Raw genomic sequence first — 27,218 nt, forward strand, 5'->3', positions numbered from 1 at the left:
ATCACACACAACAAATAATAACGATACAGAAGCAGAGCAGAAAGGAACACAACAAAAGCAAACAAAATAGATGGTATTTCCCTCGAAGTTTTCTGCTAAAATTGAGCTCACCCTTCACTGTATGGACTACATACACATATTCCACATACCTGTGGAAATATTGTGTGGAATTTAAGTTAAAAAATATCTAACTTTAACAGGTCTGTGAAATATATATGTATTTGTGAGAACATCTTATGTTTTGAATGTTTTTTTGTGTGTGTTAACTGTAGCAAAACTACAACAGTACTGTACTTTACTTGTAAAATTCCATCAAACTGAGCCTATAATTAAAATGAATCTAAAAAGACATTTGTGACAACAATGCCAGAATATTAGGTGACTGATGTTCTGTTCTGCCAAATTAAACTGTTATGACTCATTTCCACAAAATTCATCTCCTGTGTGGTAAAACCTTGGTTACTTTTTCCACCCTTTGTCTAAAAATCCTAATGTTAGTCCACTTTCGAAAGTACAACTACAATTTGCCACATGAGAATGTATTCAGGGAACGCAAGAGAAATGATTATTTTCATCCGTCATTATCATTATTCTGTCAATTTGAACCTTAATATTAAATGTATGACATGTTTTTCTCCTTTTTTTAATCTAACCATGTCCTACATCAGATAAGGTTTGAACAGTCTATAATATAGAACTATTTTTTGTTGTCCACTGTGGGACAACATGCTTTGTCAGTTTAAAGGAATAGTTTGACATTTTGGGAAAGGTAGATGAAAGATCGATACCACTTTCATGTTTTGTCCCTTAAATATGCATGCTAACAAGTCCAGTCGTGAGATGCTCAGCTTAGTTTAGTATAAAGACTGGAAGAAGTGGGGAAACACTAGCTTGGCTCTGTCCAGAGGTTAAAAAAAATCCCCTACCAGCACCTCTAAAGCTCACTGATTGACATTCATTCATTTATATTTGTTTAAAGGTGGGTTCTTGGGAAATCCAATACCATGACAAATACCATGATATAGAGTGAACAACGACACAGTAGACAACACACATAGACTCTGTGTTGACCAGATAAGACACTTACTTGGAAAAGACCAAAAATAAATAAATAAATAAATAAATAAATAAATAAATAAAGGCCGGTGGGAGGGGTACAAAAGTGCCTGCACCGCCCAGGCAGCAGAAAAAGTTAGAAAAGTCCTGACATCGTTACATTGCTGAATGCAGCCATATCCTCTCCCGTGGACTATAAAGCCTACATTATTCAAGCAAGCCACCCTCCTAAAAAGTAAGTTTTTGTGATTCAAAACTTTGTTTTCACTTTCATGTCTCGTTGATGTGTGGTCTGTTTTATTAGAGGGCATTCATTTGGCCATACTCTTTCCTTAATCCTCCACCAGTCCGTTTTATGTCTGTTTTGAATTGACTAACGTTAGCCGACGCTAAGGTTAAATAACCGTAGCAAGTGCTAAATATTAGAATTGTGAATACAAGGAGTTGTGGCCAGAATGTGGGTAGTTGTATGTAAGGGACCATCATTATTCTTCATATTTTTTCGCCTCATTAATTCCATTATCATTAGTTTATTAGGCTAATGTTTATTAGTGGACTCAGTTGCTTGTTTCACCAAGTAAGCCTATTTAATTTATTTCTAAAGTACGCTTTTAGGTGTTATATTGCTAGTTAAAGACATTTTCCTCTTACAGGAAGACGTCCAGTGACTTTTAGTTTTCCTTTGGAAGTGCATAAACAGTTTACACAGGCTCTTCCTTTCCCTCTATATGAATCTTATAACAAGAGCAGTCTCCTTCTTATCTGATCTCGGCATTGTGGTATTATTTAAAGAAAGCGATGCCGTAGTGCTTCCTGAAACAGTCGGCCAGAAGTTAGTGACCACCAGATAACCCTTGGGTTCAGACCCTCATTGTGCGCCAGGAAGACGGGCAGAAATATTGTGGGATTGTCTCAGGAGGAAAATCCTGCCATCCCACTGAAGGAATTTAAGGCACTTAAGCAACATTTTCCTCACTGTCAGCGATGAGTAACCAATGCCCTTTGTGCTCACAATTTCTTTGTTGCATGGAACTAGCTTTTAAATAAATATCTTATAAGGCGTAAACTGCACTTTTGATATTCATGTTAATATTTATGACCATATTAATCAGCATCAGATAATAATCTGGGATAACAGGAGATAGACTTGCACACAATAGTTGTTTTAACATTGTAGGCTGAGTATGAGGGTGACATGCTTGAGTATGGCAGTTGGTCACATCCTTATCAACAATCATATTTTTAACCGTTAACCATTTTTTGACCTTTAAGGACTAGAATTGTCTGCTCTTCCGCTGCCACAGTCATTGCTGCTCTGCCACTTGACAAAGACACTTCAACCACTGCCTGCGTATCTTCACACCCCTGAGACCCAGACTCAGCTTCTACCAACACCCCAGACTTAAACTTCAGAGATGGAGGATCACGTGGCGCGGTTTGCCCTGCTTCTGTGCATCGCTGTTGCAGCCTCTGGTAAGTCTACCAGCTGATATTCAGTATTTTCAGCATTTAGACCTTTTGTTACTGGATTTCGTGCTAAAACATGCATTTATTGAAAAGGGTATAACCTTAGACAACCGACCACAGGCCACTGGATTTAGTGGATTTTGAGCCTCCAACCATATTTCTGTCAACCTAAAGTTCAAAGGCAGATACTGTATTAATCTTGTCATGTCCTGTGTTCTGAGATCATTCTTAAGACATAAAAGAGTATCATTTGCTCTGGTGTTTTTTTTGCTTGCACGCTAAATGACCAGTCTGTAGAGAGACGTTATGTGCATAATAGTTGTTGTGAAGTATTTTGCTGGAATGATGGTTTATCCTTACAACAACTCAGAGATTATATACTATAAAATATTTTAATAGAGTAGGGAGATAAATATGATAACACAAGAGCTAAGTTTAAAACATTCAAAACTCCAAATGGTATTAGGATTAAACCACTGAGTCATCTTGGGAAGTAGTTTTTTAGGTTTTAGTGATAAAGAATATTTTATTGAAAGACAGTCCACGCACAAGAAACGAGAAAACATGTGGGGTGCTCATCTATTTTATGTGATCCTCCGCTGTCGCCCCCTCTAACACTTCCTCCACTGGCTGCCTGTGGCTGCCCATATCAAATTCAAACCTGTAATCCATACAAGGTGGCAAAGGGATCTGAAACCCTCCCTCTGCCCTCAGGCCATAATACAGCCTCACACTCTTACCAGTGCTCTGCACTGCTGCTTCAGGGTGTTTGGGTCTCTCTTCCCTGCAGCAATCTGGCATTTGGGGTGGCCACATGGCCACATACTTTTCAATTAATAAGACAGTCATAAATAGTTTATTATTCCATTTTTGTTACTGATCTGATTTTATAAATATATATATTAAAAGTGCATTATTCCAGGTAGAAGATATAGTTTTAAATCTTTTAGAGATGAACCCTATGAATCTGGTGGTTATACTTTAATTTATAGTTTTAGAAGAACTGCACCCACTATCTATGTTTTTAATAGCTGAATGTATATCTAAAGTACAATTTCCCTCAGACTCTAAATGCCATAAGTGAAATCATAATGCTGTTATGTAATACAGTTTTAACATGAACTGTCAGCAAAATAAGGTTTTTCCGCATTCATTTTTCAATGCTGCACTTGAAGGTGAAACAAACACGTCAGAGCCAAATAACCTTTTCTTTACTCTGTGTTTATAAATATACATCAGAAAAATATACTGGCATTTCCAACTTTTTTTTAAATAAGGCAAAATGGCCCTGGCAAGCATATATCACTTTTAAGATTATGTGCCAGAAAAACAAGCCTGTTTGCTGAATCTGGCTACATTGCTGACCTACTGTATGACAAATCACAATATTGCCACAAGTGCTAAACACCCTCTCAGCAGGGGTGCTGGTGGCAGGGATACAGAGGTATCTTTTGGCCAACTGGCAGACTTGCAGAGCGTTGACCTCATGTAGCTTCCACCGCAGGGGATCAGTCTCACTGTCTGCTGGTGGAGTCTGTAAGGAGCTCAGCCTTAATTGCATCTGTGACACATAGTCCTGAATTTGCTATGATTTTTTCATTTTTTCTTGAAAGAGGTTCCAAGTATTTTCTTTTTCTCTTTCTCTTATTTTTGCATCTGCTACAGTGGTTTTAGGAGAACACCAAAAGGGACCTGTGACACTGTTCTCAGATAGGAGGGTACTCTGACCCTGTGTACTGAACGTTGAAGCATTAATCAAAACATTAGTGTGACATGTATGAGTTCCTCTATCTCAGGCATTGTTTATTCGTCATTATATAGTCCAATATTGTCAAATTAATTTGTCATTTTCTCTGACATTGTCTCCTGTGCTGTTGTTGAACCAATGAAGCACAAACATCAGGTGTGACACACTGAGGCCAACAGTATGCAAAATCAAATTTGCACATTCCCAGACTGAATAAGGTGCTGTGAAATAAAACAGCACCCATATATTCACTGTGATTTGAGGTCTGTTTGTTTAATAGTATCCTCGCCAACCACAAGTCACTGTGGGAGCAGACACGATGTGAAAGTTCCTCAAAAGCTGAAGTAAACACAGAAAAAGTAAAAGTAAATCAAAAATTGAAACTTTTTACGTTTGACCCTCTGCCAGCTCCTTGAAATCAGGCTTATTAAGTCCTTTTGTGATGTCTGAAGCATGGTCTGAATGTACAGCAGCTTTTATGCTCACAGTTAAAGTAACCAAAAAACTCCTTACCCAGATCTACTGTATAGATATCACAGATACATAATATATACATGATCGATACTACATAACCTTGCCAAGTCTAAATCTGAGACTCATATACTTACTTATGCACTTCATATCCTGAAACTGGAAACTGAATTCTTCCTTAGAGCACCCCCCTAGCTTGTGTTCTGTTGTCATGCATTTATACATTTTTGAACAGATGCAGTATGATGACTGGCCGATTAATGGAGGAATTTGTGTTGTGCAGTTCCAACACTATCACATTACTGGGCAATAGTTTGTCAGTAATATAATACTTCCATGGCTATAGACTTTTTGCGTAATTTTAAATGTTCCCACTGGGGAACATTGTTAAGTTGTTCTAATACCAATGGATGGAAATATCAGTACTGTTGCAGCCCTAGACAACCTATTGCCCAAACAATCTGACCAATCTTGCAAAATTTAAAGACTCTATAGTTGATGGAAAATGCTGGATTAGGTTAAGTCTTAAGTTCCAACACTCACTTTCTGTCTGCCTATCTAAAACCACAGGCAAAAGAACTCTTAATTTGATCCTGAAATTTGACGAGCACAGATAAATTATGTCGTGAGATGCTGTTTTCATCAGCACTGGAATATTTATAAAACCATCCCCTGCTTATCTCTTTCAAACCTCTTTCAAAGAAAAGATCATCCTTGCTTTCACCTTACACCTTGAGTATTAAAATTGTGTAACCTTGAGTAAATAAAATGTTTGGATCAGTCAGACCTCTTTCTTGTTTACAGCTCATCCATCTCTGGACAGGCTTATGTCAGGCCCCAATAAAACAGACAACTGGTCTTCGTTTCACTACACTGCTTCCCTGTGAGGTTAATTGTGTTAAAAAGTTTGCTGTTTGTTTTGAAGGCCTTACATGGTCCAGCCTACAGGTTTATCTCTGAGCGCCTGTGGTGCAACAATTCGTCTAAATCCCTTTAGTCATTTAACTGGGGGCATTTGTTTGTGCCATGATCATACAGACGGGGATGCCTTTGCAATAGTGGAATTCATTCTCCCTCTTTTCGCCCAGGCTTCTAACTGTAGTGCCTGTTTTCATTTCTTTGTTTGGACTTTACTCTTGTTGTTGTTAATCTTGTTTATTTCAGTCTATAAGTGAACTGGTATTAGGCAGTTGCAACACTTTCTGGCAATTATGTTGTTTAAAGGCATTTAATGAATTTATTTAATTTGGCGCTTTTCCTTATGGATGTGATAACATCATGCAGGCCTGCATAATTTACTTCTAAATACATTTTTACATATCTCTGAAAGGGTTACTGCAGAGATTTATTATTCCTCATCCATGAAGTTTGGGGACAGATTAAAAAATAATGAGCAGCAGAGGCCAGTGGTGGTTCAAGCTCCAGAAGTGCCTATGTTTCCCACAATGCAACTCAACAGTGTCTTTTATCAGACCTTCTCTGCCTGGTAAATGCCCATGTTTTACATTTGTAGTCCAAGCTGAGATAACTGTGATTACATCATCAGGGTTATTTTGTCACACTTAACAAAGCTCCTCCAGAGACACAGAAGACATTATACAACTGTTTTCACAGGCTAATTAGTACTGCCCATGATGAGTAAACTGGTCTTCATGTGTAAAGTCAGTGGAGTGTCCCATTTTAAATCCTGGAATTTTAGTATGTACTTTTCAGCAGCATTGCTAGGCTGATGGGCCTTTAAAGGACTTCAATAAATGGAAGTTCTCAGATTCTGTCTGCTTAGCTGCTTATTACATGGAAGCTCCACCATAAGAGCAGATTTTCAAATGTTTATTTCTAGACCACTTTATAATGGCAAGCATAAACCGCTACCACTTAAGCTGACTGTAGCAGTTGGACACATTAACAATTATCTATGCGTCTGACTGAAGTCTTTGTATTTTGTGATTTTATCCACTGTGTGCCTGGCATTTCCTGGCATGGAAGTAGTGTTGAATATGCCCCCTGCTGCAACAACTCTCCCAGTGGGAGCCAGGCATTATGATTTTAACTGCCAGACCTCCTGCTGCATTTCTGCCTACCCCAGAGTCTCCCTCCACGGGCTGAAGGAAAAGCACAAAGGTGATTAGCGAGCCACTGGAGAGGGAGGGAGGGCTGTCTGAAAATGAATCTTAAAGACGGCGAAGAAAGCAGAGACAGACAGACAGACAGAGCGAGATAACAGAATTCATAAAGACTGATTCATGGAGACAGTAAGGGAGTGGGGCGTCAAATTTATGTGACTGTCAAGTGGATAAGTGGTTCACAATAAAGACGTGGGAAAAGAGAAGTAAATAGGGAATTAAAATAACAGAAAGATAGGGAAAAGGACAAGACAGAGATAAAGACAAGTTAGAAAATAAAAAATAAATAGAAAATAAAAGACTAAGTAATTAGACAAAAGAGAAAGAAAAATAGTCTAAACTAACAAACAAATGTGTTAGTTGACAGAAAGTGTGTGTCAGGAATTTAAAAATAAAACAAAATGGAAAGAGATGACAAAGGTTTCTCGGAAGGCATGCTGTAGTAGAATAAGCCAAAAGCCAAAAAAAAGAAAAAAACGTCATGTTAAAAATGGCGTTGAGAGTCAAAACAGTCCACTTCCCCTGTTTCACTGTAGTGAGCCAGCTCTGCCTGCAGTCAGACTGGGTGGCAGGGAGACGCGACCACTTGTCGCTGCCTCAGACCGATTTCAATCTCCTCTAATGTTATGCCCCTCCCAAATAACAATCCATTTCTGACTGCCTTGCTTTTCCTCTGTTTGAATACAGAATGCAGTGTGAGAGAGCCTCACTAACGCTATGTTCCTCTCTTCTGTTTGTTCCCAAATGATTTTCACTAGCTAACACTTTTATCAAGATGGTTCTAGATGCAATGTGGCATATAAATAATGATATTTGTGGGATCCTAAAAGAAAACAATTACAATTGAATGGCATGTAATGTAAGTCTGTTTTCAGATTTGACTGGCAATATGCATGATATATGATGCTAAGGGGCATTTGTTTCAGTGTTTGACATTCACTTTCTGTTTTAAATTTGAAAATAAATCCAGGAATTTATCAGTATTTGTTTTGAATAATTAAAAACAGGTGAAAATCAGATAAAAAATAATAATCCTGCAATCTCTAGTTTCAGTATTATTATTATTATTTTTTACTCAGAAGGACTCTGGCTAATCTGCAGCACACTCTTTTGTGTTATCTCCCCATTTTTCTTTTCACTTTCTATTACTGGAAACATATTTTATGCTGTCCTTGCCATGAAAGGACCCTGTTTCTGTAAATTGTGGTAAACAGTGTCCTCATGCAGAAAACTAAAAGAAAAAAATATATTTTTGGGTGAAAATCTGACAACCTTTTATACTGTGTAGTGTCTGATCTTCACCTCCATGTTACATAACTGGGTCCCTCTTATTCTAAATGGCACTCCAGTATTGCTTTAATAGTCAAGGCTGATTCTAAACTGTAAGTACAGAAAGAGTTTAGAGTGTAAGAAGAGTTTACTAATCTATAATGTTCATCATTATAGATCATTATAGATTTCAGATTATGACTCTTTGTTGTATCTTGTCTGAATTTCTCCTGAATATCATCACTGTATGAGTACAAGGTCTTGCGCTCACCGGCCCAATACTTTTCATTATGCAGTTGCATGAGCACTGAATGGCTCATTAGTAGTGGGCAAGATAAACGCCTCGTCAGCATGGCGACCACTTCTGCTCATGTCAACATGCCTGCTGTCTGCTCAGATAAGGCATGGCATTATGTACTCTTATCTCTAAGTCTGTCTGTCCATGATCAACTCTGGGGTCTACACAAATGCAGGAAATGTACCTGTATCTCAGGACAGAATTTGCAGGGAAAACTCTTGGTGGGTCAGCTGACTCACCTATGACTTTAAGTCAAAGGTGCTCAGAGTTGGGTTAAAGAAACTTCTGGGAGGGCTTCCGATCTCTGGCAAAACAAGAAAGTATTTTACATGATATGTCTTCATTTCACAAAAATGTTTTTCACTTGTGACTTTAATTAATGAGGGTACTATTATACAGGGCAGAATCAGCCCCTTAATCTGTCCCTGGCAGAATAGCTATGAACAAAATGTTCTCAGCTAAAATGTTCTAAAATGCCTCATGTCATATTTTTGCAGGAATGAAGAGCCTTTGCTCTTAACCTAATGGAAATTCCAACAAACCCTAAAATAACATTTTAGAGAATGTTAATGAAATTTTTTTGTACTAAAGACATTTTTCCGTAAGAGAACATACTATCTTTCTGCATAGACATACCTTGATTTCTAAAGTGGTTCATGCTGTACAATGTGCAGTTGAGTGTTTGTATAATAGCAAAACCTCTTGATTCAAGCATTGGGTGGGTAGTTTTCCTGTTGATTCAGGTGCCACACTGGTCAATCTGTATTTCGAGAGCTGAAATCTCTCTCTAATGTCTGACTGTGTGTGTGTGTGTGTGTGTGTGCAGTATGTGTGTATGTTTGATGTGATGAGAGAATCCTCACTGGATTTGGACACAGGATTTTTCATTTGCTCGTATTTCTGTGATATGTCAGAAAGCAGAATATGTGACTCAAAGAAAATGCCTCGAGACATCTGACAGATTATTTTAATCTGCTCATATACTGTAACTACAACAAATCCAACAGTCAAACTCGGGATACTTAATAATCTTTTCACAGACGCTGGAGGGAATAAAGTTGCACTTGTCAAACAACTCTCCCTAGTCCAGACACTTCCATTAGTTAAATAGAGAAAATGAAATCATAAACTTGAAGCCTTTATGTTCTTAGAGGCCCATTAAGTTTTTTTGTGACCATATAAATTTAAAGGTATCTTTACACATACAATTGTAGTCTTTGAACTACAAAGAAAAAATTTAATTTTTGTGTTTCTCAACTGATAATAATAGAAAATAGGCTTCTTTTACTGATGTCAACAAACTTTAATAGCATCAGAAAACAATATTTGGTTGTTGTCTGGCGTGGAAGTGTTAGAAGAGCAGTCAGTCGATTTGGGAGTGATAGCTTCTCTGATCCTGTATATTGCATTTTGGTGGTTTGTCAACTGTTTCGTTTACACTTGGATCATGGCATGTACCTTTGACTTCACTCACTTTAAATATGTTAAAAAAACAACAGAGCCTTCATTAGTATGCCGCCCTCATATCGGAAAACATTAATATTTACTGGCAAAAATCAGTCAAGAAAAACGAGCTAATCTCTGTTGGTTCTCCACGAAGCATATGTTGTGCAAAGCTACATTAATCCTGAATGATTGGGAGCAACCACCATGCAATGAATCTCTAACACTTCAATCTGTTTTGGTTGCTTGCAGTTAGCATGAAACTTGCTAAATTAGTCTGTCTATCCATCAATTAACACTCAGATGATTAATTGTGTTTTGCTAGTGCTCTTTCAGTGTATTGGGGGAAAAACCAACCACATAAGTGAATGGAAAAGACGTACGATACCCAGTAACTGACAGTGTCTGGACTATAACAGATCACCTCAGAGTATATATGAGCATCAACGTAAAAATGATGGTACATTTTTCATGCTTGCAACTGCTGCTTGCTTACAAAGGACCACAATCCATGTGATCAAATTTATTTGCATCAAAGAATATGGAATGGCTAATTACTAGCAGCAGAGTGAGTGAACAACGGAAGAAGTGAGCCATAGACCTTCCATACGCCACTGTTGGACTTGTTGTTCCGCTGGCTTCTGACAACGATGAGACGACAGACGAATGGCTCCCAGAGGTGTAAACAGAGCTAGTGTGAAGACAGGCTGTCTCCAGACCCGCTATCACATCCTCAGTTCCTCTCCAGCAAACACTGGACGCAGGACTTGGCACACAGGCACACACATGAAAAGTCTTAAGCCATTAAACTGACAAGACTAATCAGCAATTTTTTTTGATAAAATTTCAGGACTTCAGGAGTGGGAGGTGAGATGGTCAGGGGGCTTGTGTGTTGTGTATGGAGTGTGTAATGTGTAGTATGCAGGGGTTAGAGGCCAGGGGACAGTGCAAGCCCCTGCAGAGCACTGATAAGAGCTTGTTTACCTTCCTGTGGATGGTCAGGCCTCAATCTGCAGTTGCGGAAACTCCGGGACAATAGGTGTGTGTATGTGTGTGTGTGTATGTGGAGTCGAGAAAGAAGCTTGAGCCAGCCTTGAAGCTCCCCTTTCCCTCTCCGACTAACTCTGATAGGGCCGCTGACCCCTCCCTCCCCCTTCCCCATCATGACTCCGTCGCCCGACCCTGGACACAAACAGTTTACTCTACCCCGAGGGACCAAGGGAGACAGTTGGTCTTGACGTTGTCTGCTGTCAGGGTTTCCCCTTCTGTGTTTTCCCCCTCTTTCTTTTAAATGCAGCCATACACTGTAGCTTCAAGTTCTAAGTTCTTCATTTTGCATCTAAACTCTAGGCAAGTAGCTGATGCTCTTTTCCACAGTGACTTAGAATGAGGGAAGGCATGAAAGACATGGCATGAAATCAAGCCTGCTTGCTTGCTTGCCTGAGGTGAGTGAAAAGGCAGCTGGTTATTGGGCCGCAGGTACTCAATCCCTTGAATCTAAATCAACATTTAGTTAAGGTGTGATAGAAATTTAAAATTCAAGAGCTCGCTACTGCCTGTCAGTACTCTGCAACGTCGGCACAGCACGGATGCTCAGTGAGGCAACAGTGTTACAGAAAGGAAGGCAGCTTGAGATCTTTAATTTACTGGCAGAAGTAGGTAGCTAACATAAACACCACTGGCAGTAGCACTAACAACAAACCTCGTCCACCATTTACACCAAATCCAAAATTTGCACATATGCTGTATAGAAGAAAAACACTGTAAATATGGAAAACATAACCTCAGCAAAAATCTGTTAGTTTGAGAAAACATTTATCTGAATCCATCAAATCTAATTTCTTAGTACTTAGTACTAGATTTTTCTAAGAGTCTTATTGAACCAATGTTTCCAAGAACTGAGTTCTTGTTGGCAGGTTTCTAGTTGTCCTTTTGATTATTACCCCATATTACCAGAGTTCTGTCATTTTTAAATTTAGTTAAGGTCATTTTTATTTCTGTTGACCAATGAGACAGTTCAGAATATGTTCAAAACAAGAAAGAAGAAGTGATAATCTAGTGAGTCAGATATACAGTAAATGAAAAATGAACTGTGCTTTTGCATGTAGGTACTTCTGCTTTTTTACAGTTATAGACAGTCAGGAGCCACAGTGTGCCATTTTCACACATATGACGTGACTCAATTATTTTTGTCTTATCTTTTCATATATAAGTTGCTTGTATGGTGAACTCATGTAAATGAGTGGATCGACAACAATTTCATCTACTCGCTTAAGGCGTTCTGTCATCACTCCACTCCTAGCCACTCCAGGTTTTCTACTTGCAGCTCTACACTTTCTCTTCACTCACACAAAGAGAAAACTCATTCCACTTTGCTCCATAGGATGGGTTGAAACAGATTCATTTTTTCTTATCACCATAATGTTAACACAGTGTGTAACAATGTAGTGAATGCTACCCTAAAGTTGGATTATGGGCTTTTAGCATAATGTAATGCTTGTGGGATGGAGCTGTGAGTGCACTTCTCACATACCCTACAATGCCTTTTTGGCCTTGCTAATGCCTCTATGGGCGCCCACATTATGGAACCTTTTTCCTAGAGCATTCGTAACAACATAATGTCTTTTGGTCCACCCAACTTTGAAATATACATGTTCCTTTTTGCATTAATAAATGCTACTTAACATTGGTAGCAAATTTTGATTGGACAGTCAGTGAGTCATCTGTGTTCATCATTGTTAAAGTCTTTTAGAGAAGTTTTGCGTACTGGTAGGGTGGTGCATGTGCTCCATTAGCATGCCACGATACGTACTGTCAGGGACTAAATGCTTTTGTGTTCAAACAATTCTGACAAAAACCAACAGAAGAAGGAGAAATACAGGATGTCAGCACTGTGTAGGCCTACTTTAATCCCTAATAATGATAAATCACTTCAAAGTCTCAGTAACGCCCAAACACAGCTACTGGCCTCATTTAAGCTATGGTGCACTCTGTATAGTTATGGACAGTGAAACTTAATTTGTGAGGTTCAGGTTTGGCATCCTGAATTAATCCTGAGTGTTTTAATTTAAATCTGGAAACAATAAAGATAACACTTGGATACACACGGACAGTCCTTTACTGGGATGTTGTTGGTCAGGGTAGCTGTAGTCTATAAATCTTTTAGATAACTATGTCCAGCAAACTATGGGGATGACTATAATAAATACAACAATAATAAAATGTTCAACACACATACATCTTACGCTCAAGTTGTCAGGCTCAGCTCTAGACTGGACTCTACTTTATCAGTCTAAGCTCTACTTTGTGAGGCTTTGTTCCACATCCATAAAACTCTTTGCTAAGATGCTAATGTTAGCATGATAACATATTTGCATCAAGCGCAAAGTTAAGCTGAACGGGCCTATTTACAGCTAAAGCTGAAAGTTGGCCTCTAGACTGATGTAAACAGAATGTAGTTAGTGTCAAGCTGATCCTGAGATGCCCTAAAATGGTCACAGTAGTGGTGCTGTCTTAATGGTACTATGCACAATTGAACACATGCGGAAAACGGATGTCTGTGATTTGGTGAACTAGACTCCTATCTTTTTCTGGAATGCTCTGGAGGTTAGGAAAGAAAGGGCAGATAGACCCTGGACATGTGAAGTTACCAGATGGGAGCTTTTGTTCTCCTTGTTATTTGTGGCTCCAGGGTGCTGCAGACAACCAATAGAACTGCTCAGGGCAGTTTAAAGTGCATCATACTATAAAAGTTGTTCATCACTCCCAGATATTGGCACAGTCCACAGAAATGTGCTTTATCCAAAGGCTGCTTCACTGCTTTAACAGCAAATTGGCCATTATCGATTTTGGCTGCAAACTCGTTGGTCTTATAAGCATTTGATCAGTTTGCTATACTATGTTTAATATGTTTCCAGTTAAATAAATGTGCTTATTAAGTCTGGTAATTTTGCCTTATAGTGTTGTTAATATGGTAATTAGCAGTAGTCTATTCAGGTATACAAAGTCATTGATACCCATTTAATATAACATGTGTAACTACTGAAAAGAATTAAAGAAAACTTTAAGATCAAATCTGATTATATGCACTTTTCATGAATTGAGCCCATTTTCTGTCATCCCTAATGTGTTCTATTCACATCTCCCCCTCATACCTAATATCTAAATGGAAATCACCAGCATCCATAAACATGTCTTCTCATGGAATGGGAAATGGAGGGGACTGATATAAGTAGATAAAGAGGACAGGGAATGGAATGGTTCTTCTATACCTCATTTACCAGCAAACCGCTTAGCGAGACCATTGGCATTTCCGGGGTCAAGAGGGCAAAATTAATGTTCTTCATATCCTATGGTGACTCGTAAAAAGGAGACCAGTGACACATGCATGTACCCACACACACATATATACACAGTCTTACGCAGTCAGTATGATTTATACCAAGACCTCTCAGGCGACAGTCATGGGCTGTTGACTCTGTCACAGCAGAAAAAGAGAGAAATAACTTTATGGATGTGGATAGTGAGCAACAGACATTAACGCAGAGGGCCAGAATAACAGGAAACCAGCCTTGACCTCGAGGGTGAGGGGAGGGAAAAAGAGATGGCAAAGGGGCATGGATGGCTCTCCATCTTGATTTGCAAGAAAAGCTGCAGTCCAAAGCTGAGCAGACTAAGAAACACACAAAAGGTTGTTCCACGAATGATACAATCCCCCTCAATCCCCTAATTAGTACCAAATGTGTCCTTGACTTGACCTTAAAATACAACTAAAGGGCAGCGGAAAAGGGGAAAAGATTTTCATGGGACAAAAACAAAAGATGTATAATTTCTAAATAATTAATCGCAGCATCTGAGATATTGGGTGTGACAAGCTTATTCTAAAAATGACATACCTGTGATCAAATTAAATTAATATCTCATCAGTGGCTCTTTTTCCATCAGTGATATTGTGGGTCAGAGATGTTATGAACAAATAAATGAAGTGAACAAATGAATAAGAGTCCATAATACCAACCCAATCTCATTGTGGGGACAACACAAAACGAGAAAGAGCTGAGTACGTAACATGTTCTAGATCCCTCTTTTTTGGCTGTTTTTCAATGCATTCATCACTTTCTGTCCCAATTTATATCTATCTCTGTCCATTCTCCTCCACCAATAGTGATGACATTGCCTCAACCAAGGTCTTTGATTAATGCCGCTTTCTAACTAAGGCTCATCCTGTTGACCTTCCAACGTTGCAATTTCCTATTAACCCTTTCCTCTCTATCCCTCTTTCTTTCTCAACTCACTTGTTTTACACCACATCTCCTCTCTGAGGGATTGTGGCCTGCTGGGTAAACAGACCAAATACATCATAAAAGTAAGTGGAGCGGTATGTCATGCAGCATTTGCTTACTAAAGTAGTTGTTTCTGTTATGATATCACACTTGCTCGCTTCAGCACCAGCTGTTTTGGGAGTGATTGAGGCATGCATAGTGGATGCTTAGGCGTAGGCTATATTGCTTATATTCATCTTACTGTAGATATGCTTATCTAATGGTTAGGCACAGGACAGAGTAGTTTAAACTGATCCCATGAGAACCCACTCCATATTGAAGATGGGTGGCTTTAAGGCTTTGTCCTGAGGAGGAAATCCATATTAGAGACTATGTCAGCCATGGTGGTTGCCACCAAGACTGCAATGCCACAAGACTCCCATAATGCCCCAGTCTTTTATCTCTAATCAGCAAGAGGTGGGAGATCAGCTAGGAAAGAGATCCCTGATTGAGCTGGAAGAGACATCTGATCCTCTACACTGTATTCTCCACTGTTCTTCTTGAGGAAGGAGGAAGTTCACTGGATAATATTTTGTCCATGCTAACTTCAGACAGGTTAGAGTGAGCATGTGCATGCGCATACTTACTCAAATCTAACACAATAGAACACACACACATAGCCCAGGTCAAACACCAGGCACTTTTATCCAACCTCATCCATGACCGCATAGCCTCGGCTCGATTAATTCAGCCTCCAGAGACACGGATCCCTAGGTTAAACAGCAGGCTCACAGCAGAGAGCAGAGTGAGCAGGCTTGATGGATGACTGCAGCCCAGTATCCTGACATGTCTGATAAACGTGAACCGCCAGATTCGTTTTTAAACAATGTAGTCCTACCTACACATTTAACATCCATACTCTGAGACCAGGGGAAAGCTTTCAGAATGACTAATAACAAATTTAGCCTCTTTCAGACAAGGAATCTGTAACATTGCTGGGTTCATCTATCTATTAAATAATGGCTTTTTGGCTTTCACACAAATAGGTCTTCAGTCATGTGCTGTTGATGTCCAAATATGACAGAACTGTTGTGGATAGAGCTGTAGTCTCGCACTACCTGGCATTTGACACACAAGACTAGATAATGCAGGACTTTGCGTATTAATGTTGGAGGCAAGAGATTATTTAGTGTAACTTGATTATAAGCTGCTGACACTGCTTAACCATTTGCACTTGATTTCTTTCAGCCTCAAGTCAGACATGTAATCCAATGGAGGCTGAGGACAACCCATGGGTCTCTGTGAGTGGGATGCTAATTGGCTGTTGGACCAGCTTCATCAGAGAGGACAAGGCAGAGGTCCACATCCTTAACCTGAACTTCAGCGGCTCGGTGAGCATGTCAAGGTTATACAAATGAGATGCTGAGCAACTAGTGCTAATTATGTAAATGTAAACAAGTGAAATATCTGCTTGACAGGGAGTACAATGTAAGATAATATGCTAGTACAAATGCAATGTTATAATGGAAGAAAATATTCTTTACTTACTACTTACTTAACATGTATAGTAGCAGTAAAATTCAGCAGGCAAATTAAACCTTCTGAGTAGACCAGACAGCTCCACTGCAACAGAATGTAGAAAGTGAAATATGCTGCACAATCAACACTATAGCTATCTGTCAAGCTAACAAATCAGCTTACTTGTCATTTAAATCCAATACCATGCCTGTCATGGGTATGTTATCATCTGCTAATTAATCATCCTTTTCAGTGGACAGTGCAATATGTCAAGTCCAGTCACACCTAAGATGCCGTGTGCAAGTCCATGCATTGCACACATGCTCACCATGTATGCATTTTACACCTTTCAGATAATAGAATATGTCTCTCATTGTTAAACATCAGGGAATCAGTTTGAATTCAATTTCTTTTTTTTTTTACACAGTCAGATTGCTTGCACTATGTCACACCATTAAAATCATTGCCTGAGCCCAGTTGTAGAATGTGGTCAACTATAATAAAGACAAGGTGACAAAGTTACCAAAGTCTTAGAAGAAGAATATATAAGCAATATAAGTAGTGTCAGCAACTCCCACTAAAACTGCTAATTGCTGCCTTACATTTCTGTTTAAATGTAGGACATACAACATGTTAATTAGTCAGCTTTAGAGGCATTAATAGGTGTATTTTTTCCTTTTGGACAGAGCTAGGCGCTAGGCTAGCTGTTAGCCCCTCCCTCCTGTCTTTACACTATGGTAAAGCAAAGTAGTGCGTTTCCAAAAAGTTTATCATTTCTTTAAAATAGATTAAAAGAATAATCAGATTATCAGCATAACAGGGAGAGGCAGAACAGAAAAGGCCATTTTCACAAGAGACATTTTGACATGTCACAGTAGGTGTAAATAATAAAATTAATAGAGGCTCAATTCCATTTATCTGCTTTGGTTTCAGGGTCCTGGTATTGTGCATGCTGGCTCACTGTCACAATGCCATGGTTTACTGCGACACTGGAATAGAACAAAGCCATTGTTAATGTTATTAGTTAAACCTGTGCTTTTCCTACTGTGACAAGGGCTCAATCCCAATCTCCACACTCATGGACTCATGGGCAGGTTCCCGATACGTCCGAGGGCTTAGGGCTGTCCCACTGTCAAATCGTCAAGTGCATGCAGTGATGTTGCTAGGTATTTCTCCTTTGTCTCTGACACATTAAAATCCGAAAGTACGCAGTAAACTCACTATCGACGCCTCCAGGGGATGCACCCTATTTTTTCCCTGACATTGCTACATTGTGAACAACAAATACGTGATGAAATCATATAAATAAACTAAAGAAACCTCTGTATCAAAAACACTTGGTGTAATTTATTATCAGGCTGCAGCCTCTCACCTGCTCTGTGTATCGGGAGCTCCTATACACACACATACACACACACACGGAGCACAGTCAGAACAGCAGAGAGACAGTGGAGATTTCTCGAGTTGACGACAACTACGCTCTTACTGTAAGTAAGTGCAATAAACCTTCTCGAGTAAAAAGCAAGGAAGGACTGATGATCTGACTGATGTCTGTGTTCTTCATTCTTTCTAAACTTCACTCATTATTTTTACGTCAGGAATATGATTTATTTTATTGACATTTTCAGTGAAATATTATTGAGTCTATATAGTGACTTTGCTGTTGCTGCTCTATAAACAACATTTAGTTATATTTAAAATATTAAATTCTAATCCTTTTATGAATTTATTATTTTTTAAAAGAATATATTTTTTAAAAAGCAATTATTTAGTAATCAAAAGGCACCGATAAGAGTATAGATAAGAGTAGTAGTATCGCTAAAATCCTAATGATAGCCATTCCCAAACACGCGTTTAACACTAAAATTTTATCAAAAAACACAAATTTCCCTGGGACCCATTCAAATGACCACAATTAGCACTGGAATAACACACCTGAACTGTCAGCGGGTTAAGTTGCATTGTGGGTATTGTAAGCGTCAGGTTTTGACAAGGAAGAAGAATGTGTGGAATAAAAAAGATAATATCTCTGGTTCTGCTGCATCGATTTTGATTTTAATCTTTATGTCCACTGTCCATCGTGAGTCTGACAATGTTATAGAAGTGCAGTCTGTGCTCTTTTAACTTTGTTTTGGTTGATATTTTTCTTGTACAAACTCTAACCCTAACTTTTAAATAAATAAGCCCCAAAAAAATTCTTCCCACACTATGAAATATAAACACACACACTCCATGTCCAACTTTTATCAGCCAAATAACTATCTAACCCTTAACAGATGCCAGACGTAACAGAAAGATAGGTTTCCCAACATGCCACAGTTTTTTTTTCTTTTACACTAAACAGGCTCCTATGACAACCAAGTGCTGTAAGTTTGGCTGTGTGTTTAAAGAATTCCTTTTTCAGCTAAACAAACACACCACACACCATAACTGCAGATAGCGTATTGGGTCATTTTGACTGTAACACTTAACACTTTAGCTTTAGGGAATAACACACAGAAAGTAACTCCAGAAAACTTTTAATCTGTATGTTGTTATTGCTGTGCCTGACTCCATTTTTCACTGTCCAACATTGTCGGTCAGCTCACATTAGTCATTTCTTTATCAGTGTGCTCTGTTTGTTTGCTTCTTCTGTTTGTTCTCACTGAGTTCTTTATGTAGTACTTTCACATAACTTGTGTTAAGCAACTGCTGTTTATTTATTGGCTCTTTTTATTTTTCGCTCTGTTGGTCATTCTTTCACATTTGGTAGTGATTATGAGGAGGGAAGCAGATGTGCTATGTGCAGTTGATCTAAGGCACCATCACAGGATGGTGCAATACAATTCCTGCCTGAATCCATCACCTTTATAAATCCTTCAGTTGTTTTTTTTGGAAAGCTATAGAGAATCCTGTCATAATTTGTCTCTTAAGGGAAACCTTCACCAGTAAGATAAGCTGATTTATACAGTACAAGTGATTTTCTTTCAGAATTAATTATTTTGAATTTGACATTTGAGGATATTGAAGTTTAGTTTTGATATTACACAAATACACAATAACATAAGTGTCTTAGCAATAAAGTTGGTTAGCCTCACAGACGCCCAGGCCTGTAAGAGGTGGGTTTCTTTTCTTAGCCTAGTTTTGTAAGAGTGCTAACATTGTGCAAGCAGATGATTGTCTTTGCCTCAAAGACTGGGTTACTGGCATAAATGTTGCTGAACTCTTTTGCCAAGTCTTTAGTCTTTTTTAATGGACTGCAGTTTTACAGCATATTTAATGGACTGGAAATGAGAAGAAAAGGCTGTTTGATGACAAAACAGATTTAAAGTATATTAAGAAGGAGATGCTTTTCTCAGTCATCTTATTAGGCCTGAAGAGGAAAACCAGACACATTATGTTGTGTGGGAGAATAAGAACTGACACATTTCATTGCAGTTCACAAAGGGAATTTGGCTCAGGATCTGTGTGATGCAATGGACGTTGTACAGAGTTAGCATATCCTGTTCTCTCATGGGACCATGAGTGGATGTTTTATCAAATTAAAGAAGAAAGTGGACATAAGATCTCCAAACACAGACCCCTTATCTGTGCTTGACTGTCTGTTTAGAACATATTTTTCTTGTAAACACAGAGCAAGGGGAACCTCTTCATGTCTTGCCAAACTGTCCAGTCAGTTGGGAGGTTTGCTCTTGCCTCCCCTTTTTTTGTCCTTTAAATTCTTATCACCTTCTTCCCCATCCCTTTTGTTTTTCATACTGATTTACAACCTGCCAGAGACAGTTGACTCTCACAGTTTGACCGCACAGAGAATTATAAAGGGAGCATCAAGGGGCTGCACCGAATTCATAGGGAGGAGCTGCTTGTACAGGGCCCATTGATGTCACACACTGGCTTGGGTAGTCAGGGTCTTGGCACAAGGCCGAGACTAGACCAACGGAGCCAATTCAAGTTAAGGGAGAGAGTCAAAAGAATAACTGGAAACTGCATCAGCAAAGGACCTTCAAAAAATGCTCTCGAGAAAAAAAGAAAAGTCTGAAAAGGAAAACAATTGTATCTTGAAAGCACAGGAACAAAAGTACTAAAGGTGAGTGATCAGGGTCAGCAACAGTCAAGATTCAGAGTTCAAAATGAAAGAATGAAAGTCACAAAAGGATGAAGGGAGGGAAACTAGACAGAGAGACAATGCTGTCAAAGCTCATTAGGAAGGAGTATTTAAGAGAAAAACCACTGAGTAATCTCTGCATGAAGCCCAGTGAACTCCGTAGGAAATGCCATTCATTCATTTACTGTATGTATGTGTAACATGATTCAGGTAAAAACAAAGTGGTATTTCTGGGAAGACAGTGTGTTACTACAATTCAAAGTCTCTGACTCTGTCTGTGATAAGTGGAGACTAATGTTATAAAAACTCAGTCCCTCTTATGTGCCTTCTGTCTTCAAGGCAATCAAGCTATATTCTTTCTATAATAAATAAATTCTACACTGAAGATGGAAAGCAACTGTCTTATCAAAATGTTAAAATATAAAAAAAAACAATAACAAAAAGCAAGGCAACAGTCTTTTTCACAGATGATCCTGACTCCTGATCCATTCAGTAACAAATGTCACTATGTTTTGACCTGGGATTGCAGTGCCCCATTTGCCCAATTTTTAGGGACTGAACACATTTATGAGGTGCAGCAACCATTATGCAAAACCCACTCTGTACAGGACATTGATGATGTGGTGTGTGTCTGTGTGTGTGTGTGTGTGTGTGTGTGTGTGATGACAGATCCCTCTGTCCATTGCACTCGGTGTGCGAGCCTCTCTTTCCAGTGCATCTGAGTTTTGCTCCTAGGCAATTTGTTGATGGTCTCCTTAGACCTAATTTGTTCTGTACGGGTCTGAAAATTTCCATAGCTCAGGCCTGAGCTCATCACAATTCTCTTGGATCATGCTCTGGCAACATCAGGTAGCAAGTAAATTAATTTAATATTAGAGATTCACACAGTTTCCCCAGCATGCTCATTGTCTCCCCATCAGGCCCAGCTCTGTAAACTATCTACCTTCAAATAAACATTATATAACAGAATAAAGTAGGCTATTTGGTGTAAAAAGCCATCACAGATGGATGAAAGCAGAAATTTGTATTTATGAATGTTAAATTCCCACAAAAGCCTCACACTGGAGAGATATTTCCAAGCTTTTTTAAAGCTGTTGTCCATTTCTAATGCATTGAGTCATAAAATTGAACTAATTTCATGACTCTTTCACTTTTCTAAACCCAATTATCTTGGGGCTAATATGGAAGTAAAAGTAATTAGAACTAGGATTTATTGGAATTAAGTCAGTCTCTAAACTCAGACTTATTATTCGACAGTGAAAAGGTTTACTCACACTTATATCCACAAAACTCAGTGGTACCAGCTTTACGCTACACACATGTGGAGCATGGTAATTAAGGCTGATTCATCGAGTGACTGTGGTGGTGATTAGTGAATCACATCACCATTGTGTTACCCTCAGCTGAAAATATGGTTAATGAGGTATTACATTATGTGTTAAATTATGTTAATGATGTTTTATATACAGTAAATGACTACCTGCATATAGATGTAAGAATAGAACCAAGCTGCATCACGTCATTAATGTCTGTGTCAATACGAAGGAATACAGCAAAGACAGCTTCCTGTCTGTCTACAAGCCTTCCTCAAATGACTGCCACTGCTTTTTTTGGAGAGATGCATGTGCTGACATTTCATAGTTGCAAAAACAAGGATAATTGTCATATTCCCCAGTGATAGGTGGAATCAAACTTGTGTAGAATTAAACTCCAGTTGGAACTATTTTTAAACTTGGTGCTGCGAGCAAAATGTGTTAATGACACTCCGTGCCAGATGGGGAGGTTTGCAACTTGGGGAATAGCTAAATCCCCTTTTACACAGAAAACAAATGCTGGCTTGAAGTCAGCATATTGGCAGAATTTGATTCTTTGCAAAAAGGTCATAATTACTGTTCATTTTGTTAACTCTAACATGCTTAAATCACATAGTTATAATGTTTTATATTTTTAATCTTAGGCAGTAAAGTGAATGAATCTCAGCAAAATATTACATTTTAATGGAACCTGTCATGTGCTTCCAGTTGACAAGACTGCACAGATAAATGTATCCCTACACTGGGCTGTATGATAACCCAGTTAACATTTATGTAATAGGAGCAAGAGGCATTGCTTGAAGTACTTGAAACATTTCATAAAGCTTTTTTGTTTTTTGATTGTACTGCTTTGTTTGTATAGCACAAACTCAGCATGGTACACTTACCAAACTCATTATAGGCAGCAAAGTAGTACCCATATGAATGGCTTCATAGTGTGAGTGAATATTTATGCCATTTCTTGGTTCTGGCCCTAGTTCCCAATCAGTCCCAGTGTTCCACCTGGAAATTCACACCACTGCCAAATTTTATCTGCCTGCAACACAATCATAAACTCCAAACTCTTTTGCTTTCACACATAATTGGAGGTTGTTAACTCATTAACATGCTTAAGCAGTACTGAATTTGAAGCTAAAAAACTGACACTGTAAATATTTAAATGTACAGTTTAAAGTTAAAGGAAATATAGTACATTGGGATTATTTTATAAGTAACTGAATTGGAATATGCCAATTTCTGTTTTCAAGTAACAAATGTTTTGCTTTTGTTTCCTCTCAGGATTCCAAGATTTTCTCTCTCGAGATGACCAACGCCAAGCCAATGAACCTTATCCTCACATCGTCAGAAACGGCCTACTGTCTATGCAAACTCAACGCAGACGTTAATGTTTATGTGAGTAATGTCGCTTTGTTTTCCTATGTCAACATTCAGGCTGTGCTCACACCTAGCATTTTTCTGGGTGCAGGATGGGTTGATGTATGCAGAGCACTTGTGAAGGGAATATAAAATGCTGATCATGCGACGTACCACTAAATTTCTCTCATGTGTTACTCTGGCTGTATATGATTCCATTACTCAGCTTGCTATTGATACAATAGATTGTTTAACAAGTACTAACTAATCATGGAACACTAACAGATTGTGGGGACACCAGTGTAAGTGGTTATTTTTTCAGTATTGTATAATTTTCAAATTTCTCCAGATGTACTTAACTGCTGTCTAGTGCCAGCTGTTTAACATACAGTCAAACTGCCACAGCTGTGCTGCTCTCTGGGCCTGTTAAGAGAGACAGTGAACCATGTTGGTTTTCCATAGCTATTCCCCCAGTGGCTGCTCTGTACGAGGCAGTTTGTGTTTTTATGTTTTTATTATCCACACTATAAAATCAGTGAGAGAAGTTTTAGAGTGGCCAGCAACGAGAGGGGCTGATGGCATCGGCTGTAGAATTAATGTTCCAATGAAATTGGAGATTCTGACTTTTATACACTGTCCTCAGATTATATCTGTTGATTAAATGTAGGGAGGCCACAGCTGCTAGAGTGTCTAATTAAATGGAGGAATAATAATGTTTTTTTGTGGACCAAGTGCAGCGGTTGACAGACTTTGGTTATAGTAGCGAGTCAAACTATTTTGGTATTTAAATTGCCATTGGTGATGAACCTAAAAGGTGAATCAAACACAAAAATGTTACTGAAACAAACCACTGAGTCCTTAAATTTTGGTTTTAACAGAAAAGTTTTCTTAGAATATATTGCAGTCTTTTATCACCAAACTAAATAGCCTGTTGCAAACAGGAAATTATATTAAAAAGGACTGAGGTGTCCAAATAAATGACATTGCCTCAAACTGGATTCATTCTAAATATGTTACTGATGAAACACCGCTTTCTTTAATGAAAAACATTGATTAGTTTCAGTTGTGGTTGAGACATGGAACAACAGTTTCTGTAGATACGGAACCTTATCCTCATGGAAAATTATAATAACTTTGATTAAACCAATATTTAAACCATGAAGCATCTCCAGGTGTTAAAGTACCCAACTACATCTATACATTAGGTTACATTATTGCTGAACATTTTCCAAAGCATATCGGTCAGTGAAGCAGTTTCAGCATTTGTCCTCTTTTTTTACATTGTGTCTATATACTCCATATTGCAGATTTTGGTTTTCAGTGTCAGTTTCCTTTGTTGAAGTTTACGTTTGTACACTGATTAATGTGTTCTTTTCAGCATGATGATTGAATTGAGATTTGAAACTTCCTTGAAAGGAAGAATCGCAGTGAACATTTTATCTGCTTTATTTCTCTCCACAAACTTCTCATTGTGCAATCTTGGATTTTTGTCTTAGGAACACTTTAAAACATAAGAAGCTCCTAAATTCACAGTCTCTATCATTAAGTTATAGCTAGTTGTTTGTTTTCCATGTTTGAGGTTATGATTAAATAGTTCATATGTGCAAAGCTGTTTGGCAGCTGACTCTCACATGTCAGAGCCTTTCTCCCGCACATGAATGCATCACTTGGAAGACTTTTCAGAACCTTCTCTTTTTAACCGCTTTAACACACAAAAATAATTTAATATTGGCAAACAAGTAAAGAGGAATTGATGTTTACTATGTTCATAACCTATATGTCAATGTACTTTCATACTGGCATGAATTGAAACTAAAAGAAAGGCAAAATGTTTTAAAAACTACGATATGCTTGAAAAATGGTCAGCAGTATTGTAAATTATTAGCAGATATAGAGCAGGCTAACACCTATAAAGTAAAAATCACAGCTGACCAATCACTATGATGAAATGTTTACAGGAATGTCATCAGTTAGTGATATGCTGACAGCAGTGTGATACCACATCCTGTATCATGTCCTGTCAAGAGCCTGGACAACATTGCCTGTGACTACGGGATGTTTTCGTGGGATGAGCAGTATCACTGGGGGATAATAGTGTTTTACTGCAGATTGCAATGTAAGAAAAACAGCATCTGTTCTGCGTCTGACAAAGCACGTCACCAGCCTGACAGCTTGGCACAGTGTCACAATCACAGCTCTTGTTGGCCTCCAAAAGCTGACCTGAGTACACAGGGTTGTTAAAAAAAAACACACAGGGACAGCAAAATTTTTGTGGTTCTTGTGAGTCTTCATAACTTTTTCAGTTTATCATTTAACAGTTTGTTAGTTGCGAAAGCAGGTTTTTGACTACATCTCACACATTATGCAGTAACTATTAAATAGATCACCAGCATCTAAAACTCATACATCCATCCCAAGGCAGACTGAGGGGAAAGAATCCTATCCTGTAGATGCACTTTTCTCTCCAAGCATCTTTGGGTGAGTCTGCAAAATATCAAACAGATTTCACAGAGACTAATCTGAGTTAAATTCCACTGTAATCATTAAAATTATGCTATTGTTATTTCCCTCTTGCTTCCCGTCCGTCTTTTCAGGCCTTCCCTGTCTGCCTGTTTCTTTCGTGACTCGTTTTCCCTTTGTTATTTTTGCAGTTTCCCTTTACGCTATTTTTGATCTCGCTTCAATTAAATATTCATGTAGAAAGACCAATGACTCCCCCAGGCTTACTTTTAACATTTTTATTCGTCTCGCTTTGTGACGCAAGGACACACACACACACACACACACACACACACACACATAGTCACACATGCTAGACAGGTCACGAGAGGGATTTTTATTATTTAAACAAGCATACTCATACTTGATAAACATTAATAGGATGATTTACAGAAAATAACTCGGCACACCACCCCTCTTGTATTTTCAAAATTTTCATTTCATTAATTTTCATTTTCTAATTTTGCTGAAATGCTATGTAAAACATTTGTTGCCTAGTCCAAATATCCATCTGTATGGTAGTTGCACTATGTGGTTAAAGGATCAGTGTGTAAGATTTAGGGGATCTATTGGCAGAATATTGCAGAAATGGAATATAATATTCATAAGAATGTTTTCATTAGTGTATAAACACCTGAAAATAAGAATTGTTGTGTTTTCATTACCTTAGAATGAGCCCTTTATATCTACAGAGGGAGTGCCATGTTTCTACAGTAGTCCGGAACCATAGACTGCATAAAAGAAGTGGACGCATGCACCGTGATGTCACCCATTGGTTTGTGGACTACCGTTTTGAATTTTGGCATTTTGGCTGTCGCTATCTTGGTTTTTTGGAACCAGAAGTGACCATATTTGGAAGAGAGGGTAGAGCTGGGGAGGGATACGCATTGCTACGCCTCTATCCTGATTGACAGGTTGCCGTGGTAGTGACTTGTCAATAACAAAGTAGCCATGCCCTAAAGCATACCCTGCTTTATCATCTATTTTACTCTAAATGTGACCATAATTTACAATCATGTAATCATGCTGTATTGAAGAAGACTTAACTAAGACTAAACTAGACCATAAACGCATTAGGAAAATGTTTACTGAGGTAATAAATCAAGTGAGAAGTAGGGTCATTTTCTCATACAATCTGACTTCTTTTTGGAGTTGCCCCCTGTTGGCCATTAGAAAGAATGCAGGTTTAAGGCACTTCCACATTGGCTTCACTTTTCAGACCTGGAGGCTTCGTCCACTTCTTTTATACAGTCTATGTCCAGAACAGACAAACCAAACACTGGTTCGCATTTTTTGTGAGTTTCGCAGCCACCGTA

At 38.5% G+C, this 27,218-nt stretch overlaps 1 protein-coding gene across 4 annotated transcripts in view; it reads left to right on the plus strand.

Moving 5' to 3' along the window:
• Positions 1 to 1,149: 1,149 nt before the first annotated feature.
• eng (endoglin) overlaps positions 1,150 to 27,218 on the plus strand; it is a 41,220-nt gene continuing 15,151 nt past the window's right edge. For 2 of the 4 annotated variants that reach the window (XM_044173269.1, XM_044173272.1), the window contains exons 1-4: positions 1,150 to 1,291; positions 2,329 to 2,529; positions 16,384 to 16,526; positions 23,329 to 23,442. In XM_044173269.1, the coding sequence (XP_044029204.1) occupies positions 2,472 to 2,529; positions 16,384 to 16,526; positions 23,329 to 23,442 (315 nt within the window). In that variant the 5' untranslated portion in view covers positions 1,150 to 1,291; positions 2,329 to 2,471. Of the gene's footprint in view, positions 1,292 to 1,990; positions 2,009 to 2,328; positions 2,530 to 16,383; positions 16,527 to 23,328; positions 23,443 to 27,218 lie in introns of those variants that run through there. The other 2 variants (XM_044173270.1, XM_044173271.1) reach the window with 2 other exon arrangements.

The sequence above is a fragment of the Siniperca chuatsi genome, linkage group LG18 (genome assembly GCF_020085105.1).
Source record: "Siniperca chuatsi isolate FFG_IHB_CAS linkage group LG18, ASM2008510v1, whole genome shotgun sequence".
Classification (NCBI taxonomy): domain Eukaryota; kingdom Metazoa; phylum Chordata; class Actinopteri; order Centrarchiformes; family Sinipercidae; genus Siniperca; species Siniperca chuatsi.